We start from the raw sequence: 22,876 nt of genomic DNA on the forward strand, positions 1-22,876 counted from the left end.
ACCTCCTGGCAGCTGCATTATTATACAGAAACTATGGCTTACCAACTCCCCGCTAGCATTTCCTGGTTTGAGCCGGAACTCCCCCACTGTGCCAGCCCATCTCAGTGGCATGTGCCCACATTGATCAGCCACAATCCAGCAGGTGTTGTCAATGGCTTTGCGCAGAGTTCCTCATCGGATGCCAGCAATCTCACTCGTAGCTTGCTTTTTTTTTTCCTCCTGTTCCTGCAGCGTGGCAACATCAGTTCTGTTGTACAAATGCTTCCTGGCTTCAATAGTCTGTGTCCCCCTCTACTGCTGCACAAGAAGTCGTGTCTCCAAAAAGTCAGGTATCCATTGAACAAACGTTTCCTGCCCTTGCTTGAACAAACCTGTTGTTGTTGTTGGCATAGTACTAACACTAATATGTGATTAGTTGGTTGACTTCAAGCGTTTACGTCAAGCCTTTGTACTCTGGCGTCACATGTGTAAAAGAGAAGTGAATGAAGCTGTATCTAAAATCCCATTTCAATTCTGAACAAGCCATGACCCTGAACAACATTACTGAATAATGATTTATTGAGTCCCTGTGAGTCCTCCTCATTGACATATGCCCACCATCCATCCGGTGTTGTCAGTGCCGTCAGAGCTCCGTTGGACGCCTGGATCCTCACTCGCAGCTATGTTTTTCTCTGTTGCAGCAAGCCGATGTGGCTCATTGCTTTTAACGGGTGACAGCAGTCTGGATGGGCTTACAAATGGGCATCTAATGAGTTTTGCTGGCTTTCTCCCAAAAGCAAACTTCTGACCACTATTTCTCTTGCATGAAATTGCTCTCGGTCCGTTCTAAACACTCTCTCCTCGTCATGACGGGTCACTGATAACACTGCTCTACAACTTTGTTTTGCAAGACAGTTCGCTATTAGCGCTGTTTAAAACAATGGCAGCCGCGGCTCGTTGCTATAGCGATGAGTAATAACAGCCATTACTAAAATAATTGCGACTGTGGTGGCAAGCCCTGATGGTCTCTGATATGAATCACAATATTGATGCAGCGAATGGGAGCAATAATTATTACAGTTAGTGGTAATTGTTAAGTTCTCTCTCCCAGTTCCATGGAGTATTGGAGTCTTCTCTGTCTTTATCCACTTACTTTGGCTTGTTCTTTCACTTTAATATGTGCAATGTCTCTGCAGGATGTGATGAATAGAGGCTTTGACTTTTTCATTAGAAGAGATTAGAATCAGAGGAGAAACACGTTTGGAGAAAGGTGAATGGATCAGATGTTGTGAGATCCCGTCTGCCACATGGAGCTGCTGTGTGTTTGCACAGACAGGCAGAACCTCACACTAACTTACGACAGGTGCAGATAAAGTGGCCTAAAGCAGTCAAGTCAGCAGTTCCTCCATCTGTTTGTCCCTGAACGCCTCATGCCTTGTAAAGGTGTTTTACAAAGCTCCAAGTCACAGCCAGGGCCAGAAGAAACCCCAGCCCTATGCGGTTCCATCTTTATGGGCACGGCTTCATCATTATGCATCAATATTGATGTTGTTCCCGTTCTAAATCCTCCCCACAGCCACCACTTTGCCAGGAAGAGATGGAATGTAAATTGGGATGCAAATTGGTAAATACTAGTTTGGGGGAGCCCAGAGAGAGATGGTCCTCTCTTCAAGGCAATCACTTCCCACTCCGGGTTTGAGCCATATAACTAATCGCTTGGTGAATGATTTGCGTGTGTCCATTGTGCGCAGTAGGAGGGGTGACTCAGCCGGGCCCCGTCAACAGTCTGACCCACAAACATGGAGGGTGCTCCAATCAGAATGTAATCACGCTCCTCATTACACAGTCCGCCCGTCAGCAACATCAAAGAGGCGCCCTGCTGCTCCTCCACTCCGTTGTCTAAAAATATTACATTGCAGGTCTTGCATTATCAACTCTCTTCTTATTATCGAGGCCGTACTGCACTGATGGACGTCAGTGGCTTAGTTGCTGATTATCTTGGTTCCAAAATACCTTCAGAAATGCTTTTAGAATTCCAGATACTGATGATCCAGAAGCCACTTGAGTATTCACAAGACACAATATCCACTAATTATGTACTTATTACATAAACCTTCAAACCCAGGCTGAGGTAAATATTGGTTTGCAAGTGAAAAGTACTGACACGTTCTTCAATTAAATAGAACTAATTCAGTGATATAAGATTGGAATAAATAGCAACACATGAAGTGCTCTCTGCCCTGCTGAATGGTCTCACGAATGACTCATTGTTAAACATCCTTTCACGGACTTAAGGGGAAAAAAAACGTCGCATTCAAAGAGCACAGGTCCTTCTCCCTGAGGGCGTTTGTTTCTGAACGGAGCGTCTCTTCTTTCAGGTGTTCCTTTAAACTCAGAACTGACGATTCTGCCGCTAATAGGACATTATGCATTCACAATAGTGTTGATTCATTCGGCTTTAGACTAGCCAGCGGCGCTGAGGCTGTTTGTGTTAGCTGTGTGAGTTTGTGCAGATGAATGGCCGTAATTATAATCATCCTTTATTATAATCATATGAACACACTGTTGATAAGAGCCCTCACTTACTTTGTTAGCGCTATTTAAAATAACACTATTTCTTTTTCTTCCCTATCGTTTTGTCTTTTTACTCCTCCATCCTTTTTTCTTCTTAGCTGTGCCTGTATGACAAACAGCAGTCAAATAAGGATCCTTTAAGAGGCTTATTTTCAAAGGTTCTGTCTCTAAGTGGAGCGAAATTGAACATCTTTGCTGTGCGTCTCTCCCCGCTCCTTGTCCGCTGTCTAATTTTCCTATTTGCCTTGTGCTCCATGTTCCCAATGATAACTGACTCACTTTGTGTCTCCTCTCTCCTCAGCGCACTGTCAGGCCGTACAGGCGGAGAATGTGACAGTGTATGAAGGAGGAACGGCCCAGATCTCCTGTCGCCTCCAGAACTACGACGGGTCAATAGTGGTCATCCAGAATCCAAGACGACAGACTCTCTTCTTCAATGGAACAAGAGGTACAAGCGCTCACACTGGCATTGTACCGGCAGAGAACAATTGCCCAACTCAACAGCAGTACAGGACAAAATGTTTTAGAGGAAGTAGAGGTTTGCCCTCTCAACCACAACTAACACTTGGATTCAGCTGCTCAGAAGTGAGAAGTGAAGTCATCTTGTATTCCAGGTTAGTTAGAAAAAGAAGCAGGAGAAGACTGTAATACCACTGCAGGGTTGGCTTAAACAAACCCTTCCCTAATCTTCTGAGACTAAACACTTCCATGTGATGTCAAGTGTGTTTTGGAAACAAGCCAAAGTCATTGCTGTAGTAATGGGGCGAGCGCTGTTGTTTTGTGCAACTTAGTGATTAAAAACGCATTAGTTGAGGATAAGTAAATACTTGATTATTCATAAATCTTATTATGGAGATGGAAGAAGTACTTCGAACTAGTTCAGCTCTCATGTTCAAGTCACATTCTCATGAAGACACAAACCCTAATGGAAGTTCAAACTTATTGAAGGAAGTTAAGAAAGTCAGTTACAATACTTCTGTGGTGGTGTGGAGTATTATACAACTACCACTGTTACTCGCCGCACACATGATGAGAAAGATTGTGATATTGCAATATGACAAAACTATAGCTCTCTTTTGCCTCGCCTGCCAAACTACAAGCTTTTTCAAAGACATGTAGTCTGGGAGCGAGCGGTGTGATTGACAGACGGAATCAACCGGCTAGAGAGATGCTGGATATGACGCAGGAGCAAGCTGCAGGAAACCTTTTAAAAAACGTCCATCTTTAATGTTTTGGAAGAGTGTTTTGGAAGTTATGGAAGTGACATCTCCCGCCTCTTGGTCCGTGAGTGGTCCGATATTGGGAAAATTGGGAAATGACGGTTCTTCTTTTGAACAGAAAGGAGAAGTGTCTGGCTGGCGAGGGAATAGCTCTACTGTTGTGCTTTCTCTTCAATATATGGTGTTATGCTTGAGGGCCGGATTTGGCCCGACGTTTCCTCTCTCTACTATACACCCAATGGCCTCAGGTAGCAGAGTTCCGTGACCACCATACAGGGAGCCATTGGCCGCCATCGCTGTAATACCTCCATCTCGCGGTTGCTGCTAAAGCTAGTTCTCTATTAGAAAGTATTGCCCTTTACAAACATTTTAAAACCACTCTAAAGCCTGGTTTCTAATGTTTTAAAACTTTCTACAGCTAGATATTCCACCTGTGATTACGTTGGGGAAAGCACAATTAAAGAAACCAAGCGTGTTTTCGTAAGGTACATTTTAGAATTCCGGTATATTAAAGGAACAGGCCACCGTTTTTCCATACTGTGATATGTTCTTATCTGAGATTAGACGAGTTGATACGTACCTGTCTGGTCTTTGTGCGTGTCCGTGGAAGAGCTTGGTCGGTTCTAACTTCACTCCGTCTGGAGCTCTAGGAATATGCTGGGGGAGGCCAAATGCTAACAACATCTTTGGTATTCACAAAGACCAGACAGGTACGCATCAACTCGTCTAAGCTCAAGTAAGAACATATCTCAGTGTGGAAAAATGGTGGCCTGTTCCTTTAATGAGGCCCTGACTTTGATTGACAGGCCGTTAGCATCAGAGCTAATGGTGCAGGCACGGTTATGACCCGGTCGTAGCTGGGTAGGAGGAGTCTGTAATTCCATTATTTTTACAGTCTATGTATACACCATTATTATTGTAGTAACATACAATACAAAGTACTATGTAGCTTTTAATTTCCTGTTGTTTTAGCTAGTTAACAGTCTAAAGTCGTGTTCTGCAGTTCATATTCCTATTTTATTACACCATTGTCTCTAATGTTGTCTCTATGCTCTCGGCAGTCAAAGAGTGTTTATTCGTCTGCCCTCAGGTCCATTTAAAAGCAGCCATTGGTGACGCACGGCCCACCCACTTCACAACTCTCCCGCTGCAAATGTCCTCACTTTGCATTTGAAGCGATTTCACATTAAAAAGTCCGATAACTGCTGGGCTTATTTAGGAGATGGTTCTACTCTTTGCCCAAACCACTCCCCGAACTCTCCTCCTCATCTACTCTGCTTTTTTTTTTTTTTTTTGTCGACCTTACGCAACATTATAATGGTAACCAATATTATAATGAAGTCTCAAAGAGGGCCCGGGGCTACGCAAAGGCTGCATTGAGTGCTCCTCTGTTTAATTAATAAGGGCCAAAGTTCCTACCTTTGTCAAGATTTTCTATTCTGCTTTGGCTGACGGGAAAGCTCTGAGCAAGAAACCAAAGATCAAGGTTATTGAAGATTGTTTTAAGTGTTGGAAGACTTAATTGGAGCTGTTGTATTTTGCACAGTTACTCATTTCCATATTAGCGCCTTGTGATGGATTGAGGGCATGTATTACTGACTGTAAGGCGGGATTTAAAAGCAGGTATTAAATGGTGTTAGTTCAAAATGGGATTATTCGTTAACAAAAGGTTGCAATGAATATATTATATGACATCATCATATTTTTGCTTTGCTCTTAATCTTTGTTGTGGGTAAATGGCAAACATCAGTTCTTCAGAACCCGGGTTCCATCTCGACTGGTACGGCCATGATTATACAATGACAAAGCTGCTGGAGTGTAAAGAGAGTCACCGCCATTGAAGATGTCAAAAAACAAAATCCATACTTTTGATATCTGGGATCCATATTTTAGAATCAATAGGAAAAGAATGTATACCTCTAGTAATAGTGAAATGTATCTCCTTTAAAAAAAAAAGGATATTTATGCTCCTATGGAATAAATAAGCTACATAAATAACTTCAACATACAGTATAAACAATGGCCTACAATGTATTGCAGGAAAAAAGAAACACATACAAGTATTTTGTCAGTACCAGCCTTGGAATCCACAGTGAAGTGAAACAGTGTGGCCTAATCATCTTTTTACAGAGCTTTTAATAGCTAAGGCGCTAGTAATAATACGGAGAGACCTTTTTCTTGAACTGACATTGCACAAAACGTTCAACTGAAGTTAACACAAAGTGAGAATGAAAAACATGCATTGACTTTTCAGATGTTATTCTTTGATCCGGTTCAATGATTGACAAGCTTAACCTGCAATTATCAGCGTTCAGTGTTCTTGTTCATTTGGTCGCCTGTGTTTTCTCTATGTCCGTTTTTGAACCCATTCCAAATATGCATCGATCTCAGCCTGGGGCGCATGTAATTATACTGATTCACAAGTCTGGACTTCTCCACCGCTCTTAACAACAGCCTTTGTGCATTCGCTGTCTCGTTCCACGTCTTATAGATTTTTCCAAACAGCGCAAGAAAAATTAGACGGGGAATAAAACAAAGGCAAAGCTTTTACCATTCTCCTGTTCAATACTCTGTGATTTTTTTTCAGCACTTGTTAGTCTCCTTCATTAGTAAATGGGCTTTAATTGGAAAGCCAGGGTGACTGAATGCTAATGCTACGCTGGTTTGATGATATGGGAGCGAATGGCAGCGGCATCAAAGAATGGGTCAAATGGAGAGGACAAAGTTCCCTATGGGGAATAACAAAGCCTTAACCCTAAGTATTTAACCTCTTAAACCCCACCTGAACTGAGCTTATTTTTCACCAGTTTGGCTTTCAAACCTTCAAAACTGATCTAAGATTTTTCCTCATGTTTCCATGCGTTGTTGTCACTTTTTTGTCACTTTTTGTCATGTGTTTTAGTTATTTTTTTCGTCACTTTGTGGTATATTTTTATGCGTTTTTGTTTCTTTTCCTCACGTTTTTGTGGTCTTGTTTGATGCGGTTTTGCAATTTTATTGTTGCTTTTTTGTTCATTTTTGGTTGCATTTTCATCTTTGCTTACGTCTCGTATTCGCCGCTATTTTGACGCTCTTTTCAAGAGGGTTTTCAATGTGGGTAATGTCTGGATACCTGGATAATGTGCTCAGGGTTAAGATGGGGGTTAGGGTGGGTGCTCAGGTGGAGGTGTGGGGTCTCTGCCGCGCCTCCTCTGGGATCTCCTGGGTCAGTGCCCTGTAGCTGTGCTGGACTGCTGCTCCCGGGGCAGACGGCTCCTCAAATGGGGTTTCCACCCTTGTGTACCCGGCCTTATATATCTAGTTATTATATTCTAGTAAAAGTTTGAGTGTGTGTGGAACGTTTGTATATATTAAGAGGGATGGGAGGGTGTGCCAGGCGCATGGTTTTTCAATGTTGTAATCTGTAAAGCACTTTGTAATACCTTTCGGCATGAAAAGCGCTTTATAAATAAAGTTTGGTTTGAGTTGATTTGATTTAAGATGTTAAACAAACCATCGTTCTATGAGACGTGGATCCACACCTGTGACAGCGGCATGACACGTAATCAGAGGGAGCATTTCATTTCATTCATTTATTTATCTATCAGGACAATGAACAACTACATTAAGCTTGTGAGCAAGTTGATTGTACCAGACTGGAGCTTTTTCAAGCTAATTTCCATCTGTCGTCCTAGAGGACAGAGAGAATAAAAAGTGAAATGAGACAGCTCTGAGTAGCTCTGTTACTTCCTGGATTATGTTGTTTCACAGGTAAAACACAAAACAGGCCTCTGCATTCTAAAGCCCATACTACCAAAAGCGAGAGGTTCTGCTCTCAAAGCGTGTTCGTCGCTACTTTACGCACATGAGTGTTTAAATTACCATTATGCCAAATGAACAGTTAACATCGTCTTGCTAATTGCAGGGCTGTTACCTACTTATCTATCTATGAGCAGCAGCGGAGGGAAGTCAAGTGAACCATTCTCTCAGCATTGTGAAAACTGGCATCTTCCCAAATGAAGGCCATTTCCATTTATATACCTCAAATGATCAAATGCTAAACACAATGATGGTTTTTAGGACAATGGTTATGGAGCCATTCAGACAGCTGCTGGCAGACGCAATCGCTCCAGTTATGCCCTGCCTTGCCTTAAAGTTTTATAAACTCTTCTCTGCACTGTGACCATTCTTCTTTCAGTTTCAGCAAGTAAACTTTGCAAACTCTGTCACTTTTGTCTTGCTCATCACTTGCTTCTCTTTGTGCACGGCGGTGGTGACACTTCACAGTTCAGTCAAGACACATTTTTTTTTTACCTCTCCCCATTCCCTTTATCTTTCTTGTAAAGCATTTTCCGTTTGTTCGCTCTGCCTTTTTTGCGGATGTGGACATTTAAGGCTTTGTAAATTCAGAGTGCATGGAGTGAAACGGTTTAAACAAGACTGTACAATATCTGCTTGCAATTGGTTAAGTCAATCCAGTAGAAATAGCCACTTATGAAGATTTTTAATGGCTATAGATATCCCTATAAAACAGATTGTAATAGATGGGAGAATTTCATAAAAGTTTACTCCAGGTATGACATAAAACTCTTTCTAATTTATCTTGCATTGACAATCCCGGGTAGGGACCTTTGACCGAAATTAAATCTTACTCCCAATGTACTTCTCTCCCTTTAGGGCTCTCCCAGTTCCATATCTGTCCCATCTGCCACAGCGATACCTGTCTTACAAACCGGGGTCTTTTATTCCCAGTGATTCCCTCCACGACTGCCGTAAACGCCTTGAATTAGTTTGGATGTTTTTGCAAGCCAACGAGCAGCCGGGGTGTGTTTTATGAGATGGTCGTACATATTCAAATAGATTTCTCTCTCTCTCTTTGTCGATGTATCTGTGTCTCTGTCTCTCCCCCGGCTCCACCTCAGCATGCAAATGAGCCGGGACAATAAAGGTGAACTCTGGCTGGAGCAGAAAGCCTGACATTTAGTTGCCATTTAGCGGAGAAGGGGAAAAAAAAAGAAAGATTTACCCTCCTGATGGGAGTAACTCTCTAACAATGCTCTCCCCGGCAGCAGACGGACTGGGAATTTGGAGCTGGCGGATTAGTCAGGTGTACTTCCAGGAACTACAAACTCTGCAGCTCGGGGACGCCGCACAGTCTCTGGTGGATTTGTGTCTCTTTTCATGTTACTCTCCCCCCCACCTGCCACATTACATAGTCAGCGACTGAATGAAACGTCTCCCTATGCGACACTGTCATTCTAACCTGGACTAGCCGTCACACAAAATTCACAAGAGGGTTTTTGCGCAGTGTACTGGGTGTTCTGTTTTAAATCATTGGATTCATTGACTATACATTGTTCATATGTTTGTGGAAGAGAGTGTACCAAAAATGAATGAAAGGTTTTTGAACATTCAATATGACCCAAACCTTAAGTACAGCGTTAAATGGATATTTCAGGATTTTTGACATAGGGCCTCATTTCCTAGTTAGTGTGTTGTTGATTTCTGGAGATTTTTTTTTTTTTTTAATTCATGCAGTCCTTATATTTGAAGAGTTTAGTGGTGCTACGCTAGTACTAGGCTAGCGCATGTCTATAGTAACTAGTAGCCTGCATTAAAAACCTCTTCCAAATGTTACCGCATCTGATTTACAGAAAGCTCCTTTGTGAATTCCACGTGTAGTAACGCCGGCCATAGGTAAACAAACTACTGTAGATCCGGTAACCTAGCAGATCACTCCGCCGCTGCGTAGCTACAACCAGGAAGCTTATGCTGCTCAAATATAAGTTCTTTTAAATGCAAAATGGTTATATTTCAAAAATGATTCTGTCAACACAGACATTTATATCGGTAGTCTGGTGTTATAAGTGATTTGTCTCAGGTGCACTGTGCTTGGGTCAGATTGTTTTAAATGCAGGCTACTAGTTACCATAGACATGTGCTAGCCTAGCACTAGCCTAGCACCACTAAACTCTTCAAATATAAGGACTGCATGAATTTAAAAAAATATATCTCCAGAAACCAACAACACTCTGGATAACTAGGAAATGAGGCCCTATGTCAAAAATCCTGAAATATCCCTTTAAGATGAACAGTACAACATTATGATAATGTAATGTTGCTTTGCACTTTATAATTGTTAAAGCTCTAGGCAAGGCACGTTTATTTATACCGCACATTTCACACACAAAGCAAGTCAATGCGCCTTACAAAAGAAAATATGCCAAATTACAATCAGGTTAAAGTTAAGGCAAAGCACTCAGAACATCAAGAGTGCAGTTTTATTGTTCATATCTCGAAATTGATATGATAGTGATATATCTTTCAGCCCTAACATGGGATATACACGCAGTACACGTGGTCAGTCACGTGTTGGACTTTTTCTTGAGTAGGGGCGAGTTTGAGAAAAGGTCATGAATGCAGACGCAGAAGGTCCTTGAAATGTATGCGTTTATAATGTAGTGACACATCCTCAGTCCGTATCTGGTTTAGCTCCATGACTTAGCGTTACAATGAAAGAAAATAAAGGCGCCGATACAGTTCACCATCCTAGAGAAGGTGTTTTTGTCAGAGGAGTTTAGTTTAAAGAGTTTAGTTGTGAATAGTTGTGGCTTAACCAGACTTGTGACGTATAGCAGCTACGGCAAAATTCAGTTTAAAACTAAGAAGTCATGGATAATTCTTGAAAGAGCTATACTTTGCAAAGTAGGCTGGTTGAATCATTCTCAACCAGTTCCAATAGGTAACATGTTTTGAACTGTGGGCAAGCACCCAGGGGCTATTTTTAAGCCAGCATCTTGATCAGTGGTGCTTCTTTAAAGGATTTGCCGATCATGCTTGTTTTGTGTGGATGAGGGTAGCTAGTTCCAAGACATAACGCACTTAGACATGAGGAGAGCATTTTAAAAGGCTCCACAGTGGACTTTTCTTGCAGCCAAGGTTCTGCTGAGTGATATTAAAATCCACGAATTACAGTTAAATATTTAGTGCAGGCCTGCTGTGACGATTTTTGGTTTGATGGAGGCAGTGCATTGCTATTCCAAATCTTCCATCTTACTTCCTCTCTCATCCCCCTCCCGCTCACATAAAGCCAATATCTATACAGCGTTCTGATGAATGATGACCGGCTGGTACATCAGAGCAGTGCACTCTCCTCACAGTGGCCCATGCCAACACAAAGAAGCCAGAAAAAAAGGGCCAAACAAAATGGAGACAGAGAGTTTTGAGAGAAGCTTCTCGCCCGCATCAATATGAAACCATTTTCGCAGAGGTATTCATGAGGATCTATAGACATTGAACCACTGTCACCATGACAGTTATACACATTATTTGTTATTATCAGCATTTTTCTTCCAATTGATTCTACCTTTCTACTTGGGAACAATAGAATATGTGCTCACCACTTTTTGACCTGTCTTTGTGGGCTGTGCAGCAGACAATTTATGCTTTTTCGCTTAACTTTCTTTTTTTTTACATCTAAATTGCAGCAGTCCTGTGTTCCAATCCTGCCTTGAGTCCTCTTAAAAAGCTGCACATTATATTTAACTAGAAATGCAATGGCTGCGCCATTGCGATTGACTGCGGAATTGCGGAAAGCGAATGCAGAAATTGCATAAACTGTTCAAATTGCATACATTGCTTAATTTGCATAATCGAATTTGCATAAACTGGTAAAATGCATAAAATGTCATGTTGCATAAACTGTATAAACTGCATAAAGTGGTAAAATGCATGAATGGGTTAATTTGCATAAATTATGTAAATTGCATAAACTCTTTAAAATTCATAAATCCTAAATGGCATAAACTCTTAAGTTGCATAAACTGGTTAAATCCCATAAAGTGGTTACTTTGCATAAATTGTTAATATTGCATAAACTTTTTAAATTCCATAAACTGGTCAAACTGTTGAAATGGCCTCAGTGCTTGATTGGCAGAAGCTGCACAAATGGCTGAAAGTCCTGGAGTCTCCCCATTGGCTGGATTCCCCCATACACACCAATGCAAAAATTTCAAACTCTCGTATAAAAAAACTGGAAAACTGCAGAAGGACGATTTTTTCTCAAAACCCACAAGTTGCAGAAGCTGAACATGCACAAAGTGCAGAAATTGCAGAAAATGCAGAAAAAAGTGCAGAAAAGCATGGATTTGCGGCAGCCCCATTATAAGTCAATGGGAAAAATCTCCAACATTTTGGCCGATTGCGGAAAAACCGTAAGTTGCAGAAGTCCCAAAAGTAATAGCACCCTTCTCCTCAACATGCGGAACATTTTGATGCATAACTTGCATAAATTGCACAAAGCATGAAGGTGCTGAAAGCTCTAGAAAATCGGGAAAAAGATGGAAGAGGAATAATAATAAAGAACATGAAAACCAATAATTGACTGCGGAAGAATTCCGCAGTCAATCAATAATCTGACTCTGGTTCAAGGATGCAAAGTAAGTAGCGACAATCAAAGCAACAACCATTTTTACCTTCTAAAAACCTCGACATTTTGCTTATTATATGCTTACTATTCTGTGGTGTTGTTCACCCCATTGTATTTTTTTTTTTCGCAATTGTCATCTACTGTAAATGAAACTGAATAATCTGTGCTGCTAATCTGCCTTTGAAACATGCTTCTTTCCCAACTGTTGCCAGCAGAGGGCAACACGGACACTTTGAACTAGATTTATGGTTTCTGTAGGATTCTGTGAATTTCTAATCTTTCCGGCTGTGGCTTCTCAAACTAGCAAAGAAAAAAAAAGAAGCTACCGTATATGAATGGGTTATTCTGCTATTTAATCTTCTAACATGTTTTCTGTTAGATATCTACATAAAAACATTTACAATATAGTGTTTTATCTTGAAATCACGGGTGTTTCTGACGTTTGGAAACCATTGATTACAAAAAAAAACTAGTTCAGTCATTCCCAGGAGAAAGAAGAATACCTCTTTCCCAAATCTAAAATTGAGAGAAGCAAGATGTCTGTTATGTTGTATCAATGTACTGCCTGGAGCAGATCCACTGAGACTGACTTTGCAAACTCTCTCTGAACTTTTTATATCAAACCCAGCCTCAGATTTAGCAGCGCTATCAATCCCGGGCACAGAAAATTGTCTGGGGTGCTGTCGCTGCCACAATTTCTTCCGTGTTTCATTTTTATTATTTTTTTTCCCCATTTGCTGGAGCTGTCCACAGAAGTGACATCACAAACGAGACGCTTGTGAAAATGACTCCCACTTCCGCGGACGGATTTTGGGGAGATACCGCAGAGCTAATTTTGTGCACTGTCCCGAGGCAAAAGCTTCAGCAGACTCCTGAAGAATGTTTCTCTTAATTTCAATCGTTCATTATAAGGGACTAGAGGGTGGATTTTTGTAAGCTTTTTAGCATATTCTTGTTATAACCTCCGGACCTTAATCATTTTATCCAGTTTACTGGCTTGGACCGCAACAGCAAAATAGAATGAGAGTAAAGGAAGTGCTTTATTTGTCATTGTACAAGCGTACAACAAAATGTTCAGTTGTTAGTCCTGAGCCGCCACTACTGAGCCGCGCCGCCACTGACCAACATGTTTTTGGAGGCAGAGGAAACTGTAGCACCCAGAAGAAACCTCACTCACTGCCTTCAGTCTCCTCTGATCCACTGAAACGGTGCAGCGCCTCCTGGGTTTGACCCTGTTTCAGAGCGTGGTGTCCTGCACTGGTCAGTTCCACCTCCTCCTCCCTCTTCCCCCTTCCTGCGCAGCTCTGTCCGCTCCACAAAAGTCTTTCACCATTTTCTGGGAAGAGCTTAGCAGTTAATTTGTTCTACTCTCCAGTGAACGTCCATGAGCCAGAACAATACAAGGCATGTGTGGCTTAGCTGTGAGTCTCGACCGGATACCTCCACGCTTGTCCCTTCCTTGTTTCCTGTCGCTCCTCTTGTGACGTCTCCACTGTGCTGCAGGTGTGGGGGGGCTCTTGGTGCCTCTTCAGTGTTTCAGAAGAAGAAATGTGTTGGTCTCAAATGGGTTTAGCTGATAAACAGGCTGTTCACTTTTGAAAAGCAGTTTTCTTCAGGACCATTGTGGACTCTCTGCAGTAAAACCGAACTCCACAAAAACACGGCAAGGACGTACAAAAGTATCCAGTCAAACACGGTGGAACACAGAAACCACAAATGCAGTTCACAGAAAAAGGCAAGAGCGGGAGGTTGCTGCCTGTTTACACGTCGCCATGACGCCAAACTTCATTGAACAAGGAAAGACGGCGATCGAAGGCGAACGTTGTGGAGATGGCAGTTTTAGGGCTTCTGAGGCGATGAAGAGCTCTCAGGCTTTCATCCCCCTTGACTCAAAAGATGGAAGTAAAGAGACGGTGGTTTGGAGGGTCGCGTAAACGAGAACGGGGAGACGACACTGAGAAGAGGGCAGAGACTGAAGAGGATGTATGTGAAGTGTGGTCCTGCTCCCCAACTTAACCTAACAGACTCACCTTCATTTCTTTGGATAAAGTATGGAATTCCGGGAGCGCAGGGAAGCTATTGACGAGTTCAGTGAAAACTGGCAAGACGGGTGTAAGATATCAGTAAATCACAATACAAAATATTGAGCCATTCTATCCTGCCAAGGTGTCATTTCCTGTTTCAAAATGTTCAGCTTTGATCAACTTCTCAGCGCCTCCTAATGCCACTGATATTTAAGATTTGCAAAGAGGCTGTTTAACCATGCACATATCGCCTTTTTTTTTTTTTTGGTCAAAACAACCGTGCCAATTAGAGAAAAGGGAGTGTTATCTTCCCATGGCCACAAACTCAGGCATAATGAGAGATTGGCAAAGATAAGGCAAATTACCGATATAACTCTGGAGACTTTTTTTTTTTTTTTTTAAGTGTGGATTTTAGTTAACTGGGGCGTATTGATTTGTTGGGGCACAATAACGACGACAACAACAGCATGGGCTAAATAATGAAGTCGAGCTAATGGCACTGCCTCATTAGCATTCTCGGCGCGCGTTTGCGGAGAAGTGGCCCGTCATTGAGTTGCTGTCAGAGTACAAAGCCACTCCCAAAGGACTCTGACAAACAAGCAAAGTCAAAATAACACGGATAAACGGCAGCCAGAAATCAGTCGCCACAAAAAGAGTGTTGCCACATATAAGGAATTATGATAAAGGAGTGGAGATAAGGTCAGGTCAGAACGGCATGTTTTTTTTTCTTTCCCCCCCATTGTCCACACTGGTACACTGTGTTCCATAAAAGCATCATTTTGGGGCTAAAATGATGGTACTGATGCTTAAAGGTAGTCATTACGTCATTGTGATGGGGCGGGTTGAAAAGGGGCCATGTAAGTGCAGTATAGGCAAATAGATTATGGCTCTCCAAGCTTTGTGCCGGATAATGATAATCTCACAAGCGTTTCTTGTCATCTTTGTATCTCCTGCTGCAATACAGTGTCTTGAACCACTTCAAAGGCACCTCAGACACAATTTGCTGTACATCCACTTGTTTGAATCCACTTTAGCTTCATAGCTTAATTGTCTCATGTTCGTGTTCTTTGTGTTTCAATAATCAACCCTACGTTTCAAAACACAGCTGTTTCTCCTGACCTAGAAAGCTTCCATTTGTGCCTTTTCCCTCCCCTAGTACTATATGATGATAGTGTTTGCCATAAATACAGTGCTCCTCATTGCTCACATGTCCTCTCTCTTTGTCTCTTTGCTCTGCGTCCTCTCCTAGCTCTGAAAGACGACCGCTTTCAGATGGTGCTCTTCACGACGCGCCTGGTGCGGATCACCCTGACGAACGTGAGCGTGTCGGACGAGGGCGGGTACTTCTGCCAGCTCTACACGGACGCCACGCATCACCAGGTGGCCACGCTGTTGGTGCTGGTGCCCCCTGACACACCCACGGTGGAGGTGAAGCAGGACGCGGTGGAGGGGGGAGAGTCCGAGCTCTCCTGCGTGTCGCCCCGGAGCAAGCCCGCTGCCACGCTGAAATGGATTCGCAACGGGAAGGAGATACCAGGTACAAGGGGGTCAATGCGGGATGCAGTGGTAAAGAAAAAGAGTAGACAGTAGACGAAGCACACAAACCAAATGTCCCCCCCCCCCAAAAAAAAAAACGCAACAAACAATAATGAAATAAACATAGCATTAGCGTTAGCAGCCTGATCCAGACAATGTGACAAATCCAGGCAGGAGTTGCTTAAGGATCTCTGAGCATAGCCGGTCTAAAGCTGTGAGTGATAGCAGCTCTATTATGAGACAAATGAGCAGGTTAATGAGGTAATATGAAGAAGGTGAGGCCAAACGAGTCCAGGATATGGCAGATTGATGGCTGAATGGAGTAAGGAAGAACAGAGAGGTGATTGATGGGGCAACACGAGGACTGGCAGATGTAAGAGCAGGTAAAAGATGGAGGGAGGAGTAAACGTGGGAAAGACTGTTTTGGCCCAAGGGCTGAGTTAAAGCTTCAGCAGACAAGAATCAGAGAGGATAATAGTAGCGATCGGAATGAGCACGAGTTCCAGCGGTTTAAGTCCTGACAATACAATACGTACAGCTAGAGCTAATTCGTCTTCATGGCATACAGCTATTTATGGCAGATGTCTATTACTCTTTTAAAGTGCATTGTGTGAAAGGTTGATGAAGCCAGTTGTCCAGTAGCCCAGTCGCTTCAGTGTAGGTGTTGCTCTAAGCAGGTGAGACGGGGGTGGAGGAAACCTGAGCAGACAAGTAGTCTCCTCGCCCCGCAAATAGTGACAGTGCATCGAGCTGGTGCGAGTCCAGCTTTAAGTTATCAGGTGCATTTCCAGTGTGGGTTGTTTATGGCACAGCATACTCCTCCAGGGCAACCATTCTCGAGGAAGAAATTTAGCGAGAAAATGTTGTCTGAACTTCCAGCAAATGTTGCCAGAAAGCAGAAAGTCTCTAAGAAACAGTGGCTAAGTGTTTGGCGCTCTTGCCTCACAGCAAGAAAGTCCCGGGTGCAATTGCCGGACCATGCAGGCCTTTTTGTGTGGAGTTTGCCTGCACTGCACACGGCGGCCCACCGCTCGGGTTGCCCCAGCAGCATGGAAGGATAGGTCAAATGCAGAGGTCACATTTTGTTGGACAGTTGAAGAATGACAAATGAAGCACCTTAGCCTTAACCCTACATTTGCATCACTTTTTCTTATTTAATTTTACTCTTAGAAGTTCCAGGGCTTACTTATTCACTACATTTTATTCTCAACAATCTGTCGTGTTATCTAAAGCTTACAATTTGTGGGATAAGGAATACACTTTTATCTCTTGCATTTCAATATCCACTGAGATAAATGTTGAACTGCAAATAGTGACTTTTGCATCATTACACTATGAATAAATAATAGTGTAATGCTGCAAAAGTCACTATTTGACGTTGAGTCACTGAAAACTGTGCTAGACATGGCCGGAACTTGAGTCAAGAAATCATTGTATGTGTGAGTGCAAGAAGGATGAGCCATTATTATTACTTTCCCCTGATGGGGGCAGTAATGGGTAAGCTAATCTCCGTATTGAGCGCGCGCACACACTCACACGCGCAAAAAAAGTTCAAATACACTGTCATTTAAAGTGTGTGATATGGTCAAGTGATCTTTTGCTGTTGCTCACAAATATTCAATCATAAAACGCCATGACAAAAACTCTTACCCCTCGTCCTCGAGCGCCACGTCATTACTTACCTTTTTGTCCTCTTCATCTTTTTAGAGGTTGATTCACTGCTGTCTCAATCTCCAACTTCATCTCAATTGCATTTTATATCATCTCCAATTGACCCTGACAGCTCCCCGCTACCTTCCTGTCACAAAGAAAGATAAACCTTTAATTCGACAAAGAAGCCTCACTCTGGCTGATTTTCTTGTGATAAATCTAAGTCATCTGTACGTCAGCTTTGTTCCCTCTCGCTCTGGAAACTCTCCATTTCCCCACAAGTTTCTCTCATTTAAAGGGCCACTTCACTCAATAATACATCTCAGTGCGTATTTGTCAGAGCCCTTCTTCCAAGGGAAATTACTTTCGTGTAAAGCTTATCTGTCTGTAGTTTCAAATTATACTGGCATTATATTTGTCCTAGTTGATTTCATTAATTTGGATCAATGTGAATCATTTTTCCAGCAGATGCACCCACTTTGTTTTCATGTATATGTGATTCTTTGATTAATGATTGTCTTGTAACTCTCAGCCTTGAGGCTTATGATAGATTGATTAATTAATTAATTAATTAACTAGGATAGAATCACAGTTATTTGTTCTTTATTCAGGTTGGGGGAGAAAAAAAGCACATCTTCATATTAGCATTGAGCATTCCTCAGGTATCTTAAACTAGCAGACCATCTCTTGTGCTCAGTGATGTCTGAATGGCTGGTGTTTACGTTGAGCATTACCCTGTCTCTTCCCTTCATCTTGTCCCAGACTTAAATGAACTGTGACAGTAAAGGTTAGTCGCAGATACAGGCGGATACGGCACTTTAATTAAGACCCTATCGTTCTCTCTCTCTTCTAGTCTCAACTCTTCCTCATCCACACCAGACGCTCGCCATCACGTTCCATCATGCTTTCATTTCGCTCGGCGGCTATAATTGCAAACAGTTTGAGTAATATTGTTGTACTCTGCGCAACCTCCCTGTACGTGGCCATGTCGGATCCGGTTAGTTTCTCCATGGAATGTGTCGCCCTCCCTTCACTCTGTTCCTCGGCCAAACTCACTTCCTCTTCTTTAGCCGAAGCCATCTTTGTAGCGGTCTTATCGGGGCTCTTTCATGTCGAGGCTGGTCTCACCACTGCTCTCCATCAATCACGCATGTTCAGAGGGTCCTTAGCTCTGAAGCCTTTCTTTTTCTCGCACTTACAGTCTCCAAACACTTATAGCTTTGTCTACATTTCGTCCTGTGAAAGAGCCAAATAAATGCTCATGAAAAAATAACTACATTACTCACAAGGTACTGTACAGTGAAGTGATGCTCCAAACATACATTATTGGATTTTGTTCGGACCTTGAATTTCCATTAAAATCCGCCCAATCAATGTAAATTTCCTGTCCAGCAGGAGGAACCAAGCAATACAGATTCATACAGATATTCATACAAGCACAATATTCTGTGCCCTCAATAATATTAGCAAGTATAATTGGATGAATCCATTTGCTTTGAATTCTCTTTAAATGATGCCTATAGTCAGAACACAAAGTCTGCCAGGTTTCTTCAGAACTACTATTATTAAGGATGCTGTATAACCCTTTAAAGGGCAGGTGACTATTTCCGCACACTTTACATATGGCCTCCCTGCCCCTCAGCCAATCAGAAGAGATCACCCGACATCACAGGTCCCACCACTGTGGTATTTGACCAATCAGCAGAGACCAGTCACATTTCTAAACTTCCTGTTTTCTCTGAAGTCTGAAAAAGCCCCAAGTCTGGCCAAATGCATGGTACATTTCTTTACATAATTTGAAAACTAACCATGGTAAGTTGATGAAATATGTGTTGGTTTTAGGGGGATGTAGAGAAATAACTGAAATTACATCATGAAAAGGGCAGGCACCATATTTGATCATATGCCCTTATTCTGCCCTCTCTAAACGTCCGTAGTGTGTCGTTTGGCAGATAGCGAACAGACTTGACATGAAGGCAATGTTGAATGACTTTGAGCCACGTGTATTGCTCCAATCAAAGGTTTTGTAAAACTGTAAATAAACAAACATAAAGATGCAGTCAATATTTGCATGGAAACAGCTGACAGTATGTCACAGACATAGCTTAAAAACGTCTGTAACAGAAAAAAGTAGCTACAGCTTTCATAAACCTGCAAAAACAATAGAAAAAGTCCGCTAGCTTAGCCGTGGCTAATTAGCATAAATTAGCATTACTATCGCGACTATTTAACATAACAAAACTTAGTTAAATTACACCTGAAGTTACACAAGACCTTCAAGAACAAACTTACAGGCATATGCTCTCAAAAGCTCCGTGGACGATGTGATGAAGACCCAGAGCAACTACTGCTTGTGTTCATGACTTTTGCACAACAAAGATGGCGGCCGAACAACTTCCTTTTTTGCCAAACATGACGTGAATAGAGTCACCACTAGAGGGTAGTGCAACACTTTAAAATAACTAAAAGTCCTTGGGAGACAGCGAGACAGCACAGCCCTGTTCACCTAAACCTAGTTAAAGCAGTACTAAGTAACTCTTCCCCCTAGAGGCCATAAGCGCAACTGCAGGTGTAGTAGCAAGTTACGATTTATTAAGGTAAACACGTTACTTAGTACTGCTTTAATTAGTTTTGTCAATATTTGGACATTCCCTTTGCACCTATTATTCATACTTACAGTATTTTTGTGACAACCAAGAACCAATAAACCCTAGGACTATGTTTATATACTGACAAAGGTTATATTTAGTAACATTTTTAGGCAAACAATATTGGAGGTGACTGACCCCGCCCACTGCACGTAAACACAATCACATTACAAAAGTGCTATGACAGGCGATCATTCAAACATCAGTATCACAAAACACAACGTCTCCTGAAAACCAGCACCCCCCGAGACCTGAAAGTACTTTTTGTAAATTTTATACATAAGCCTTTGTATTTTTTTTACCCCTTAAAGGGCAAGGAACCAAACAATGGCAACTTCGTTCACATAGATTGTCTGCATGTTAATGAAATAATTAGAAAAATGTTACAACAGAAATAAACTTCTCTCATGTCCCCCAATAACACTATTAAGTTCAAATTATTTATTTCTTGGAGGCAGCCGTCTGAGCTTGAGGAGAGGAGAGGAGAGAAGAAACTGCAGAACAAGTAACCCTCCATCACGCACTCTTTACACTTAAAATAAGCGGTCAGAAAGGGTTTTTGTTTAACACTTGTTTGAATCACAGGCGGTTCCTACTTCAAATTGCAGAGAAAGTTATCTCCACGGTGCGTCTTGTTTAGTCTCTGTGGCATTGCTTCTGTGTGCCCCTTCTAACCGTCAGCCAATCTCGAGAATAAATGAGCTACCCAAACATACAAGATTGAAGCACATTTACAAAATACTTTAATCCGACTCATTTCCTTCACTCTGTCTCGGAATAACTGTTGATTTACCAGTGCAAACAAACTCTTGGGCTCATAATTACCATGAAATATAGATGCAAATTGCTTCGCTCATATTTCTGTCGTGAGCCCGCGCTGCAGCTACAGGTAGTGCCACTGTAAAAGCTCATTCATCAGTCACGTCTATTCATCTCAATGCATTTCTGTTTGCCATTCACCTCCTCTGCCCTGCTGCTCTGGCTTAAGCGGCAGGAACATAACATTGTGTCCGTTGACATTTTAACTGGTGCAGATTGATGTCATTTCAGTCTGAACTAAAAGTCAAACTCTTATTCATGAGCTTAGTCTCTGTTACGGTCTTACCTCGAAGAATAATAATGCACACTTATTTTAAAGTGTATACGTATTTGTAACGTACATCTATATTGTCTATCTATTTTGACACGGGAATGAGATAGACAGAGACTATATCTTCTTCGACTGGTTACCATTATTAATCTAGTGTCAACATCTGGCCATGTGTGGTACGTTTGCCAGTTGCTCATGCTATATACATGCACAGTTGTCTTGAGAATCAAACCTGAAACATTGCTACTACGACTGTTACAGATCGTACACAAATGGCCACGATTGAGGGGGGAAAACTCTGTCACCTATCACTCCGCCACCACTTTCACAAATACTGAACGATGGATGTACCAAATAGAAATACAGACACGAAGAGGGGCACATAAATATACAAATAACAGAGAATGCTGACCAAAATTCTAATGTTAGCATCATGCTACAAGCTAACGGCTGACGTTGAGTGCCTTTTTTTCCGTTTTAACTTCTAGTGGACAATCTGCTCTAGTAATAATAATGGCTGACACTTTCCAAGCCTGTGTTGCCAAGTTTCTCAAAGTGCCATAGTCATTGTTCAGTCACTCCATACTCGGTGGACGCTGCCCTGGGGTAGACGGACGCGAGGCAACCAGTCTGTACCATCCGCACCTCCGACCACCAGCCACTTACTCACACACTGCATTCATTCACATGTTTGTAGTGGTGGGGAAGCCGTAGTACCTGGACGAAACCTACGTTCTGTACATCATTCTTAATGACCCGTCAACCTCTGTATCTATGCACTACTAATGCCATCAAACCCCAGCAATAGTTACTGCCACTGCTACTTTTTTCAACTTTACTTGATGGAACCAACATCAAACATGCAAACAAGACATACAACAGCAACAACGCAAACTGCAAACATGAAATAGACATACTGGCGACAGAACAAACAAGTAAACCTTGTGTGAAGTGTATGTGTGGGAGTGAGGGGGTGTTGTGTTTGTAAGATTGATGTAGTGTCAGAGTAGTTCTTCTGCTACTACACTTGTCGTTGCACCGCGCCATCTTTTAGCATTATATAATTTATTTTTTTCCAGGTGTGGTGTCCCAACAAGAGAACGGGAAAACCTTCAGCGTGTCCAGCACCATCCGTATCCCCGTGGAGAGGAAAGACAACGGAGCGGCTCTGAGCTGCGAGGCCTACCACCCTGCGCTCGACGTACCGAAGAGGGTCCGCCACTACCGCCTGGATGTCTATTGTATGTATTTATTCTGACAATTATTATGTAACTTACAACATTTACAGCAAAGGATAATTCATATAACTTGTCCCTAAAAGTGCTTTTACCAGCAAGACCCAACACACAACAAAAATGACAGCCTAATCATAATTCTGTACCTGATTTCTCTTTAAAATAAGCTTCAAGTTCAAAAAGCAACCCCATCCTACCTTTTTCCTAACTTACCCCTCTTGCAGTTTGTGAAAATAGACTTTTACTATTCAACTACAAAGCAGCGCACTGTAGAACGTTTCTGATACTAGCACCAATGTCGCACAGTATACTACATCCATGGAGCTGGATGGAGTGTTTGACAGCACGAGGGGAGTTTCAACAAAAGTAAAGCCAAGCGAAACCTTGTAAAAGCTTTTATAGATAAAAGTGGTCAATGAAGTGTGAAGTTATCGACAAATACCTTAAAAAGACTATTACCCCATATACTAAAAACACTTTGCATTCATTCTACACAACAAGAACCTATTCTCA

The 22,876-nt window shown here is 42.1% G+C and overlaps 1 protein-coding gene across 2 annotated transcripts in view; it reads left to right on the forward strand.

Annotated features, from left to right (window-relative positions):
* The window catches only part of LOC306967047 (cell adhesion molecule 4-like), a 246,565-nt gene that overhangs the window by 188,251 nt on the left and 35,438 nt on the right, over positions 1 to 22,876 (forward strand). For both annotated transcript variants that reach the window (XM_079561948.1, XM_079561947.1), the window contains exons 2-4: positions 2,855 to 3,001; positions 15,454 to 15,741; positions 22,208 to 22,369. In XM_079561948.1, the coding sequence (XP_079418074.1) occupies positions 2,855 to 3,001; positions 15,454 to 15,741; positions 22,208 to 22,369 (597 nt within the window). The remainder of the gene's footprint in view (positions 1 to 2,854; positions 3,002 to 15,453; positions 15,742 to 22,207; positions 22,370 to 22,876) is intronic.

This window comes from Gobius niger, assembly GCF_951799975.1.
Source record: "Gobius niger genome assembly, chromosome: 8".
NCBI classification, from domain to species: domain Eukaryota; kingdom Metazoa; phylum Chordata; class Actinopteri; order Gobiiformes; family Gobiidae; genus Gobius; species Gobius niger.